The sequence below is a fragment of the Eptatretus burgeri genome, chromosome 10 (assembly GCF_056783735.1).
Source record: "Eptatretus burgeri isolate ZD-2024b chromosome 10, Ebu_testis_v1, whole genome shotgun sequence".
NCBI classification, from domain to species: domain Eukaryota; kingdom Metazoa; phylum Chordata; class Myxini; order Myxiniformes; family Myxinidae; genus Eptatretus; species Eptatretus burgeri.
Genome location: NC_140970.1, coordinates 97,768,947 through 97,781,893, shown reverse-complemented (window position 1 = coordinate 97,781,893; position 12,947 = coordinate 97,768,947). Strand labels below are relative to the sequence as shown.

The following is a 12,947-nucleotide window of genomic DNA, read 5'->3' as shown; positions in this document are numbered from 1 at the left end:
TCAGGACCTCAGGATCCAAACCCCACCACCTGACCAATTAAGCCAACAACAAGCATAACATTTGACAGTAGGTCCGGTATGTGCTCTGTCCTTTGTAAATGTTTGACATCAACCAAGGAAGCACCACACACCATTTTGAAGCCTTTGATTTTGCGAAATATTTAGCCGGGGTTGAAACACCGACCACCTCAACTCAGAGCAGACGCTCCAACTGGAACGAATTACATCATCGAGTCCACCGATAATTAAATTTGAGGTTATTTTGAACCTTTGAAGTTTATTATTCAACGTTCTTTTCAGGTGACAATGCCAAATGGAGGCGTTTCTATCATTAAATGACGACTTTGCACCGCAAGCTTTCTTCAAAGACTTTTTTCATATCGGCCACTGTTATAAAGAATGCAGACATGGTTTGTTCAACTTGGTGATAAACCGAGGGTCATATCTTCACGCAATGTTCAACAAACCAATTCCATGTTGTGTTTATATGTTTAAAATGTATCTAGTTTGTCATCATGCTCTTTTTCTGGTTGAATATTTAGCTTTGAATGCGTGCTCAGCTTTTCAAGCACAGTGGCCACCAGAAACGGGAATAAGATGAACCCACGGACAGACACCACGGTTCCCATGATGTAATTGATGAAGGGTGGAAATTCATAGTTACACTGTCAGGAAGATGGAGCAAGTCGATATTGCAGTGGCACGGAGGAACCTGGTTCAGTTCTTCATGGAGTTTATCAAGAATGACCATCAGACATTCTTGGGCATCATGTTGCTCCCCATCATTGAAGTCGGGGGCCACCTTGCACATCGCCTCCTGTTATGAACAAGGGATTGAATGGACACAAGCTGTTGAACAGGTGGAGCTTATAATTGTTGATGGAAAAAGTAATATTTTAATCAATGCCATGTTTTGTACATTAATCTGTATGAATCGGTTATAAATTTGGAACTTTTAATCTAATCACAATGAATATCGAGAACAAGGAAAGATTGCAAACCCTCGTCCAGACTTGTTCTGCGTGGTTTTATGGTACGTATTATGTGGACGTTCTCACATTCCAATTGTACATACTTTATAGACGTACTCACATTATAATTGCACACACTTTCTCGTTGCACTTGGTTGAAAAAAAAGAGAATGTGTCTGACTGGCTACCACGAGGTGGTGATGGTGGCCAACGTTAGCACATTCTGTGCAGAGAAACAGACAAACGAACAAATGAAAAATCACTCACAGAGCGACACTTGGCAAAATGAAATGGCACTCCACAGAGCGCAGACCTCCGCCAGGCTAAAGAGTTTACGTTTCGTATCCCACTGATAGCCCAGATCTGGATCCCGACCTGAACTAAAATCGAGACTCTTCATCCTTGTCACACACCCAATGTGTCCACCAAGTTTTGACCGAATCCGTCCATAACTTCTTGAGATATCATTCATGCGACATATAGTTTTTGGCCCTATCTCTCAATGGTGAAGAATCACTTGAAAAATTCTCGTATCCGGATCCATATTAGGATTCAGATCTTCATTAAAATTGTGCATTGCTCTTTTGGATCGGTCACTTATACACAAAAAAATTCAGAATGATTGCCTGAAAACTGTGGCCAAAAATCGTGGGAGACACAGACAGACAGACAAACAGACAAACGCTGCAGATCAACATACTTGGCAAAAAATTTTTGCAAAGTTTCAAAGAAACAAACACATGGAACCAAATGCAATCCCCTTCACTTTGGTGAAGGTAAAAAGATTACTTGTCGGTGAAAGTGAATGAAAAAACAAAAGGATTCCGAGCTCACCATAAAGTACACTGGATTAACAAAGTAGTCTGTCTTTTTCTTGTTGGTGAACAATTTCAGGACTTTACCATCAACAGAGAACTTTTCCTTGTTCCAAATGGCCGTGAGGAGTTGACTGAAGAACTTTGTTAGGTTTCCAAAGTCATCACTGTCAAAGTTCATTCCTGCCGGAGGAATGACAAAAGAGGACAGTGAAAGGAAGAGCAGACAACAAGGTTTCCTGATCTTGATCAGACCTTGCTGTTGTGCTGGGGTTGCTGTGTCACTGGGATCACTGATGAAAAACACCAATCTCCACTCAAATACATTTCAAACTCCACATTGTTGTGAAGAGAAACAAGGTCAAGACCCTGCTTGGTGATGAACTTACCAATAAAGTAGGCCAGCACATCCGGAGTATTGGCCAAACACTGGACCACACAATTCAAGTAGCACAACAAGAACGGATTTTTCAGGCCAATGAAACCGACGGGATAACGGAAGATGTCATCTTTCATGGATTGATGCTGCAATGCAGAGAGAGGGAGGATAGAAAGAAGGTTGAGTGGAGTGACATTATACATTTATTGTCCTCATTCCCAACACAAGCACAAACTTCATTGTCCTTCCTCTGACAACTGTTTTCTTGTCTATTCCCAACACATTCTACATGTTGTATGGCTGTCACCAAAGATAATTCATTTTTGTGAATACATAATCAAGGCTCGTGCTAGAGTAGAATGAGTACACTGAACGGATCAGGACACAAAAGGACAAAAGGAACAGATGAGAGGACGAAGGATTTAGGATTGAGGAAATTTCTAAGAATGAAGGATTCGGGTGTGTTCGAGAGGGAAGAAAAGATCATGGTTTTGGATTGGGGATGATCTGAGATGGTGGTGAACAGCTGTCCTGAAGATGTGGTGGGAAGATTTAAGATAATGTGGAAGTTGGTTCTTGAGGTGGGAGAAAAGAGGCACAAATGAGTGGTGGTGAGCAGTGATCCTGGAATGTGGGTAATTTAATCAGAATGGGGTTGCTGGTTTAATGGACCGTGTTTGCCCTGCAGAATCCTCGAGGGACAAAGCACGGAAGGAGCAGAGGGTGCAAGACCAGAGAGGACACGGTAGAAGATAGAGAGAGAGAGAGAGAGAGAGAGAGAGAGAGAGAGAGAGAGAGAGAGAGAGAGAGAGAGAGAGAGAGAGAGAGACCAATGACCTGTGTGTGATGGCGTGGTGATAGACCGTGACACTCTGCTTCATCGTGGGAGATTCCAATAACCTTGAAGGCCTTGGGATCTCTCGTGTCAAGGTGAGCAAGGTCTGTGGCAGGGGAGCCAGCCAGAGGAGAGATCATTACTCCATTAAGCTGTGGAAGGAAGGACTTTCAACGACAGAGGATGCCGAGTCGGCAGCTCGCTTTGCACCGCAACTTTGAAATGTGGTTTGCCCAAGAAAGATCATGGCTGATAGTGAGACCCAGGAGTTTGAATGACCAAACTTCTTCAAGATGATTGTTAAGAAAGTAGATAAGGGGAGGGGGTTGGATTGCCAGACTCCTTTCTGAAAGAGATGGAGAGAGTGTGAGAATTGTCAGGATTTTTAGAAATATTCCAATAAAGTAGGCCAGCACATCCAGAGTATTGGCCAAACACTGGACCACAGAAGTCCAGCCAGAGTCAAGTGTTTGACCAGCTTGTGATTTTCTCATGGTCTGAAGAGATTGAAGAGGTTGCAGCTTGCCTTTATGAAGGATGAAGGATGTCACGGCAGAGGGTGGAGTCAACAGAAAACAAATAAAGAACATTTTCAAGAGTCAGAGAGATCATTACTGAAGATCAGGAATAGGACTGGACCCTGAACACTGCCTTGGGACACTCCAGTCTTGACAGGGAGAGGAGATGAAAGGATTCCGGAAGAGCCACAACTTGGCTACGAGAGCAGAGGAAGTCAGTAAGCCATGTGTGGAGTTGGCCTTGGATGCCAGAGGAAGACAGTTTGGAAAGTAAGGCAGGATGCCAGACTGTACTAAAAGCACAAGATTTGTCCAGAGAGACGGCTCTGATCTCACGTCTGACATTGAGGGTCTCTGTCCATTGTTGGATGAGTAAAAACAGCAAGTCCAAGGTGAAGTGACCTCATCTGCAACAAATTTGTGATGATTAGGTTGTTGAAGAAAAGAAAGTATTTCATATTAACTGAGATTGTGGATTCCATGACCTTGATGGTGATTATAAGTAAGATGAGAAGTCTGCAGTTAAGGGGATCAGTTTTCCACCTTTTTTATGGAATGCAGTGTTGTTGGTGGATTTCGAAGCAGATGAAAGATGACCCAGAGTAAATGATATGGTGAAAATGGCAGATGGAGGATTGGGGAAGAGCAGCAGAGCAGGATTTTAGGACACATGAGATGATGCCATTGGGTCCCATTGCAGAGCCAAAGTCGAGGGTTGAACAACCTTCTCCACCTTCTCAGATGCAAAAGACACAGAGTACAAGCAGTTGGGGACGATAGGGAAGGATGGGTACCGAGTGTGAGGGGCTGGAGATGCATAATTTGGAAGCAAACACAGAATTGAGGCATTCACCCTTCATCACAAGCAGAGATAGCTGTGGTGACATTTGAAGTGAGGAAAGGAATTGGGGGGTGGAGGGGGGAGGGAGCATCCACCAGATACAGACGTAACAAGGCACCACCAGCTTTTAGAGGAGGGAGACAAGTTTGAAACTGTTAACTTTGAAATTACAACTGTTATCTTGATTTTCACAAAAACATAATCATCAATTACCTTTGGCACGTCCACCCTGATCTTGACCTTGTCACCTGGCTCATCACATACATCACAGGCACCTGGGATCTGCATGTTTTCTTTCCCAGCAGGTTCTTCATTATCATTACACACATCTTGACCATCACCTGCGGATATCAACAACTGTTTCAGGCAAACATTATGTGGAAAAAAATGGTTCACAGAAGTTTTCCATTGCCAGGATGACATTGACGGTCCCGGTGGGTGTGGAACACTGATCTTCACGTGTTGTGGTCAAACCCATCATCAATTTAAACTTGATATCTGCAGCACAACTTTCCCTTGATCCAGTGACAGCCATATCTTTTTGTGACCACCGTTTGACCTTGACCTTCAACATTTATGGATGGAGTGTAAAAGAATAAAGCGTGTCTCCATCGACAATCCACACATGAAACTTAACATTATTAAAATTGGAGGAAAATTATTCAAGTTCTGATCAAAAAGGTGTTTTTCATTAATTAGGTCACAATGCAAAAAAGTAGGTCAAGGACACAAATCAAATACCAGGTGTACAACTTCGGTGCAGGTACACTGTGATGATGTAATAATATCTTGGAAGGCCAAGTGGTCTTAGTGATGCCGTGTTCTCAAAATTGAGCGATGACAAAAACAAGTTAATTTTTTTAGACCAACATGTGAACTTGTCCTTTAACCCGGAGCGACACGATGTATATTAAATGTAAATGTGACTCCTTGTGGAGTCGAGGCGATCTGGGGATGGCAATTTCGTTCTGAACAGACAAACCTAAATCGAGGTTTTGTGAAACATGTTTGAATGTTCATAATTGTGTCACGAACTTAAAAATAGGTCAAGGTCAAAAAACTCCCATGTCACCCCGGCATACATTGTATTCCCATTGTTGATGTAAAATTTAATTCCCAAAGTCCCTGTCGGCTCCGAGATAAAGCTCAGACATTGATACAGTCCAGAGATTGGGAGTGTTGAGAGAGACGGAAGAATTATATTTTCTTTTTCAAGATGGAGGTTTAGTTCTCCTCGGGGTGTAAGAAACTCTGTGGTAAAACACACAAATTGGGGTCTTGAATTGGAGAAACAAACCCCACAGGAGCAACAAACCTTCCCCTGTGATACCGGAGGAGGCGGAAAGAACAACAAACACCTCGTAGATTGTTGGTAGTTGTGGTGGAGATGAACTTCCGGGATTCGTCATCAATCAAACTCCTATCAACCAGTTCGAGTCTACACTGGAGACAAGTTGTGCTAAACATCCATTGTTTTCCTCACCAAGGAAGTTCCAGGATCGTGAAGAGTGTTATAGTGTAGTCGCTTAACATGAAAACATTAATTTTTATGACAAAAATGTCAAACTTGGCATTCGGCTTCTTCAGACGATTAAATACAAATTTCGAAGGGGATCCCGGGCAAGAGATGTTTTTTGTGGTTTTTGAAAGCGAAAGAGAAATCACGCCGGGGCGACTTGATCGCGCCCAAATTGTGCTCCTTTTTCCCGCTGGACGATGGGACAACTTGCAACAAAATGGCGGCTTACGTGCGGGTAAGTTGGAAATTTGAAGTTTCCTCGATCATTTTTGTTCAGAATAGGTGACTTACATGACTGTATCGTGACAGTTATCAGATTTCGCCAATTAATAAACATTCATTTTGATGGATTTGGAATAATCTGGTCACTCCTTCCATCCTGACAGGTATTGTGTTGCTTTTATCACCGACTGCTGCAGCCCACCGTGCCATCCATCATCAGTCGGTCTCCCCACACCCTCGGCCATGAATTTTAGGCTTGTTGCGGAGAACACTCCTCATGAAGTATTTTCTGAGAATAGCGTTTGTTTCTCCTTCCTTATCACGCAAATTTAGTCTGGGTTTCTGACCAATTTCATGCCATGAAAATTACGTGGGCCTATCTCCTGTCCGTCTGTTCGAAATCAAGTTGCTACCGTTTTACTTTTGTAAAATTTCTCTCTGATGCTTTATTGACTTGTAAACTTTGCTGATGTAGATTTTAACCCTGTGCCAAATGAAGTCACAAAAGGCCTCCTGTTCAAAAATGCTTCATTGAAAGACTGTTTCACAAGCATCATGTTTAAATTTCACAATTTCCCTCTGCGTGAAGGCATAAGAAAATTTCAAAAAATTACTGAGCTTTTTTGAACAGGCGTTTTTCAACTTCATTTGGCACAATGTTAACATCTATGTTGGTGAAGTTTACAACTCAATCAGGTGAGGCATCATAGAGAAATCGGAAAAAAGTAAAAACGGTTGCAACTTGAACAGACAGTGCCGACTCCGCCATACCTACTGTTCATTTGATTTATGCAAATTGCAAATTGCAGAGTCAAAATGGCGATGGGGCAGGAATTCTAAAATTCAGAGGTACTATTTGTGATCCAATGTGCAATTTTAGGGGCCATGAGTACCTTTTTCAAGAATTCTGGACCACTCCTACTATCCTGATAAAGATTCGCCTGGCTGTCGTTCAATTGACTCAGCAGTTTTTACGTTATTACTAATTACATACCTACATAATAATATAGCCTGGTGTTGGCGCAGTGGTTAGGGCAGTGGCTTGGGACCCAAAAGGTCCTGAGTTCAAGCCCCTTTGGGACACTGAATTAATATATGGATATATATATATATATATATATATATATATATATATATATATATATATATATATATATATATATATATATATATATATATACACACCAAGTCGAAAACACCAGGGGGTTGACTCAGCCTGCCATCCTCCTGAAGTCGGCGAAATGAGTACCAGTGTACTGGGCCGGTGTATACCCCGGTTAAAATAGGTGTACCATATCCCTGTGTGTCGTAAGTGGTGACCAGGGTTGCGTCAGGAAGGGCATCCGGCGTAAAAACCTATGCCAAATCATTATGCGGACAACAAAACGAATTTCCATACTGGATCGGTCGAGACCCGGGTTTCCAACGACCGCCACCGGTACCGGTGGTCAGCAGGGTACCAGTGGAAATTGTGCTACTGCTGGGCGAAGGAGGTGAAGGAGACGGGGAAGGCGAGTCCGGAGGCAGTGGGAGAGGGGGAAGGGTAGAAGTGTGGAGGTGAGAGTTGGAACTCTGAATGTTGGGACGATGACTGGCAAAGGGCGTGAGTTGGCTGATATGATGGAGAGAAGAAAGCTGGACATACTGTGTGTACAAGAGACCAAGTGGATGGGGAGTAAGGTTCGGAGCATTGGAGGTGGTTTCAAACTGTTCTACCATGGTGTGGATGGGAGGAGAAATGGTGTCGGGGTAATCCTGAAGGAAGATTATGTCAAGAGGGTATTGGAGGTGAGGAGAGTGTCTGACCGAGTGATGAGTGTGAAGTTGGAAATTGAAGGGGTGATGATGAATGTCATCAGTGCATATGCCCCACATATGGGGTGTGAGATGGAGTATAAAGAAGATTTCTGGAGTGAGTTGGATGAAGTGGTGGAGAGTGTATCCAAGGATGAAAGAGTGGTGATTGGAGCAGATTTCAATGGGCATGTTGGGGAAGGGAATAAAGAGGATGAGGAGGTGATGGGTAGGTATGGTCTCAACAAGAGAAATGTTGAAGGGCAAATGGTGGTAGAGTTTGCAAAAAGAATGGAAATGGCGGTGGTAAATACGTATTTCAAGAAGAAGGAGGAACACAGGGTGACATACAAGAGTGGAGGAAAGTGCACACAGGTGGATTACATCTTAAGCAGGAGATGCAACCTGAAAGAGATAAGTGACTGAAAGGGGGTGGCAGGGGAGAGTGTAGCTCTACAGCATCGATTGGTGGTCTGTAGGATGACTTTGGAGGTGAGGTTGAGGAAGAGAGTGAGGGCTGAACCAAGGACCAGATGGTGGAAGCTGAAGGAGGAAGACTGTTGCGTGAAATTTAGGGAGGAGGTGAGACAGGCGTTGGATGCTGGTAAAGATGGGTGGGATGATTGGGCAATGACAGCAGAAGTTGTGAGGGTATATAAGACGGTAGTGAGACGAGCTATGTTGTATGGCTTGGAGGCGGTGGCACTAACAAAAAGACAGGAAGCGGAGCTGGAGGTGGCAGAGTTAAAGATACTGCGATTCTCGTTGGGAGTGACGAGGATGGATAGGATAAGAAATGAGTATATCAGAGGGACAGCGCAGGGAGGACGGTTTGGAGACAAAGTGAGAGAGGCGAGATTGAGATGGTTTGGACATGTGCACAGGAGGGAAGCGGAGTATATCGGGAGAAGGATGTTGAAGATGGAGCTGCCAGGCAGGAGGAGAAGAGGAAGGCCAAAGAAGAGGTTCATGGATATGGTGAGGGCGGACATGCGGGTGGTTGGAGTGTCAATGGAAGATGTGGAGGACAGAGCGAAATGGAGACGGTTGATCCGCTGTGGCGACCCCTAACGGGAGCAAGCCGAAAGAGGAAGAAGAAGAAGAAAAAGTGGAAGATAATGATTTTTATGCCCCAAGATGTCATACCAAAGCTGAACAGTCAAAACAATAATTTTATGTCTTGTATGGTTCCAGTTACCGTTTACCTGGCTCAAATTCACAAGTAGCAATTGTCCTATTTTTGTGGAATGATCTCAGCTTGTTAAAATGTTTGTTATTCATAGAATTTATTTTTGTGTAACTATAAATTTCAGGTCCCTTCACCGGGAGCGTGTTTATCGCAAACTCCGTGGCCGATCACCTGGGCCATATATGCATGGTATGCCAGAGGGAGACAGCCGACGATCTAAGGTGTCCCTTAGATTCCAAATTTCACGTGGAGCCGTACTCACAATATCTCCAAAACGTTGAACAATTTCGCCGGCTCAACGCGTTCCCCGTTGATGTCCAGTACAGGAACAGCGGAACTGCAGAATGCTTTGTTACCAACCGTGCCAAGTGGCATAAGTCCAATGTACAACAACTTTCTACTCAATTACGTCGTCAACATTATATGTTTCCTCGATATTTCTTGTTTTCCAGGTGTCAACGTGATATCCATTGGAGGTGATCCCATGTCTGATTGTTCTCATGAAGAGGCTGACAGTCGGATGTTAGTTCATCAGATAGATTCTCTGGACCATGGGTTTACCCGGATACAAGTACGCACAGTCGATAGTGATGTCATCGGCATCCTGATTGGACAATTCCACAAGCTTCTGAGACGCTGTCCGGATCTGGTCCTGTGGGTCGCCCTTCGGAATGGGAAAGAACTTCACGTACGAGAAAGTCAACGACATTTGTTCGGACCTTGGATATCGTGTGTCCCGGCGTCTACCAATATTCCACAGCTTGACCGGTTGTGACACCAGGTCTGCCTTCGTGGGCATTGGTAAGAAGACGGAGTACAAGGTATGGATGGACTTTGAGGAAGTGAATGATACGTTCATGTTCATCTCCGATCACCAGTTCCGCAATCTTCACACAAATGAAGCTCCTTTCAAACTTATTGAGCAATACATAGTCAAGCTGTACGATCGATCCAGTCCCTTATCGTCGGTCAACCCCTGCAGAAAATATCTCTTCCGTCATCACGATAAATCCTCATTGGATCAACTTCCGCCCACACAGGTGAGCTCCAATATTTTTCAGGGTTTGAGAGGTTGACTGTAGAACCGGAAACGAATCCTCAATTAAAATTCTGTTTATCGAACCCTGAATTTTGGTTGAAGCACATGTTCTAATCCGAAACCTTGACTGCAGATTCCAGGATGCCTTGGATCAGCATCTGAAGCGGGCAGTCGATCAGACTGGAATATGGACAGGCAGCGAGACCACGCCATTACTTCCGTCACCAGCAGAATTCGGGTGGTGCAAAGATGGGATTCGATGGTACCCGGTGTGGATTACACCACCGCAACGGTCGGCTGGTTACCAAGAACTTGTAAAATGTGGCTGCAAGAAGAAGTGCAGGACTTGTAAACACATGAAGTCCGATTTGCCATGCAGCGCCTTGTACAAGTGTCCATGCCATGTGTGAGGGAGACGAAGTCACACACTGATGAACGGCGACATCCAATCAGACCCTCTCGATCACCGATACCAACGCTCTATGCATTTCATTTTAAATTTATTCAACAAGACAGAATACTTTGACATTATCTGAAAAATGCATAATGTAAAAAAATGTTGTGTCAATAATTTTGTGACGTCCGTCACCGTTAAACCTGCGAGAAGTACTTTTTTGTGAAATCTGGGGTTCGGTTGCCATGGCAACGACGAACAAAATCTGCTATAAAATCGTAATTTCAGATTTTTTTTTTCCAAGAAGTTCAGGATTCTACAAAGGTCAATATGGGGAAGTTTCTAGGAAAATTAATTTCAAAAAAATTATAGTACAGACAATACAGACGTTGTTGTTGCCGTTCCCCCCTATATTAAGTTTCTCTCCATTTTAAAGCCATTTTGAACAAAATGCAATTTGGTGAAATGTGTTATAGTGAAATTTTATTGTATATCACGAGAAACGTTTAAACAGACGTTAACATCGCCGTTTCATCAATATATACTCCTTTTATGTGGAGATGCTTGTCCTCCACGACCCCACAATGGCGGCCATCTTGGAAAATGGCTGCCGAAGCCGAGTCATGAGGGGCCGACTCGGGCTCCCCTTGTAAAATCGTTCGGTATGGTCACAGGAAGTCGGATACCAAGTTTGGTACTTTTGTCACAAAAATAAATGTTCTGTCATGTTTTGGAGTGAAGCGATTCCACGATGAAACAAGTAATGATTCACGTCTCGACATCCAGTAAATTGAGGAAATATTCAGGAGATTCACGACTCGAGTGAAAAAGTAATTATCAACACAGTTTTACATGGAGAGAGGGAGAGAAAGGGTGTTTGTACTTTTGGATGAAGATGGTCGGAGGTAATCAAGCGATGCTGGAGATGGAGGAGGAGGAAGACACGGCGATGACGTGTTGGGGGGCGTGGTTTGTTGTGTAGGGGTGGGCGTGGTCTGTTGTGTAGGGGTGGGCGTGGTCTGTTGTGTAGGGGTGGGCGTGGTCTGTTGCGTTGGGGTGGGCGTGGTTGCTTCTCCCTCCCGAACACCTTGCGGTGTTGATCCAGGTGTATCTTGTGTTTGGTTCGGAGAAGCAGGATCGACATTTGAAGATCCAACATGGTTTCTTCCCTTTGAAAGATCCTCCTCTCTCCGATTCCTTCGTCCCAACTGCCACCATTTTCTCGTCCGTTTCACCTTTGGTGGTTTCGTCACGTCAGGAACAGATGACCTGTGAATGGTGAACAAGAAAAAAAAAACATTAAATGTTTAAACGATTAAATCACAGAGATAATCCTTTTATAACCTGGTTTACAGGACTCCGACCTCGTCTCAGGACACGATCCTCATGTTACAAACCTCTTCACACCCATTATTCATCATTCCTTGTTTGTTACCACGTGTAAGGTTCACCGATCACTGTTGTGATCACTGTTGTTCACTGTTCACCGATCACTGCCTCATTAACCTAGTTATCATAACCTGGTGTTGGCTTAGCGGTTATGGTGGTGGCTTGGAATCCGAGGGTCCTGAGTTCGAGACCCGTTCTTCACTGAATTAACATCACAGGGTTGACTCAGCCTGTCATCCTTCTGAGATTAACGAAATGAGCACCAGGAAACTGGTCAAAGGGGCACTGCATCATCGACTTAGCCGTGCTCCTAACCAATGATGCAACCAGCAGCAAAAAAGGCAGCACACGATGTAAACCTAGTTAACACACAATGCGAACCTAGTTAACACACGATGTAAACCTAGTTAACACACAATGCGAACCTAGTTAACACACGATGTGAACCTAGTTAACACACGATATGAACCTAGTTTGCACACGATGTGAACCGAGTTAACACACGATGTGAACGTAGTTTACACACAATGCGAACCTAGTTAACACACGATGTGAACCTAGTTATAACACGATGTGAACAGAGTTAACACACTCCATTCTTCTCCATTGATCTCCATCTCATGGACATCCTTGTACACACATTACGTTAAACAAGGAAACGATTCCACATTTACATCAAACTTCACTAACGAACCAACAGAACATTACAAAACACACTCATTATTAAATGATTACCTTTGTTCCTTCACACAAGGACAAAAAACTCTCTTAATCCTCTTGAAAAATCGCGACATGATCGCTCGTTGTGAACAGCACCGGAGTTCGTGTCACAATGAACTGACGAACACGTTTCCAGAGAACATCATCCGGTTGTATTGTCGTGTTTATGACGTCACAGAACGTTACGTCACAGACAACTCCCCACCGGGAACGCGTCCCCGCATTGCATCACATTATAACGGATAAAACACACAAATTGGACGTTGCATATCTCCTGTAATTATAAAATATTAAAATTACAAACCACACGTTTATAAATCCC

General features: G+C 43.7%; 1 protein-coding gene across 6 annotated transcripts in view; it reads right to left on the bottom strand.

Annotated features, from left to right (window-relative positions):
• The window catches only part of LOC147019214 (ubiquitin carboxyl-terminal hydrolase 2-like), a 359,775-nt gene that overhangs the window by 8,686 nt on the left and 338,142 nt on the right, over positions 1-12,947 (bottom strand). For 4 of the 6 annotated variants that reach the window (XR_015062692.1, XM_085899552.1, XM_085899551.1 and 1 more), the window contains exons 1-6: positions 12,641-12,738; positions 11,400-11,785; positions 4,573-4,700; positions 2,176-2,311; positions 1,806-1,969; positions 665-817 (exon numbers count right to left, since the gene is read on the bottom strand). Coding sequence is in view for 5 of the 6 variants with exons in the window: in XM_085899552.1 (XP_085755678.1) it covers positions 665-817; positions 1,806-1,969; positions 2,176-2,311; positions 4,573-4,700; positions 11,400-11,785; positions 12,641-12,699 (1,026 nt within the window). In the remaining variant the exon portion in view is untranslated. Of the gene's footprint in view, positions 1-664; positions 818-1,805; positions 1,970-2,175; positions 2,312-4,572; positions 4,701-11,399; positions 11,786-12,640; positions 12,739-12,947 lie in introns of those variants that run through there. The other 2 variants (XM_085899554.1, XM_085899555.1) reach the window with 2 other exon arrangements.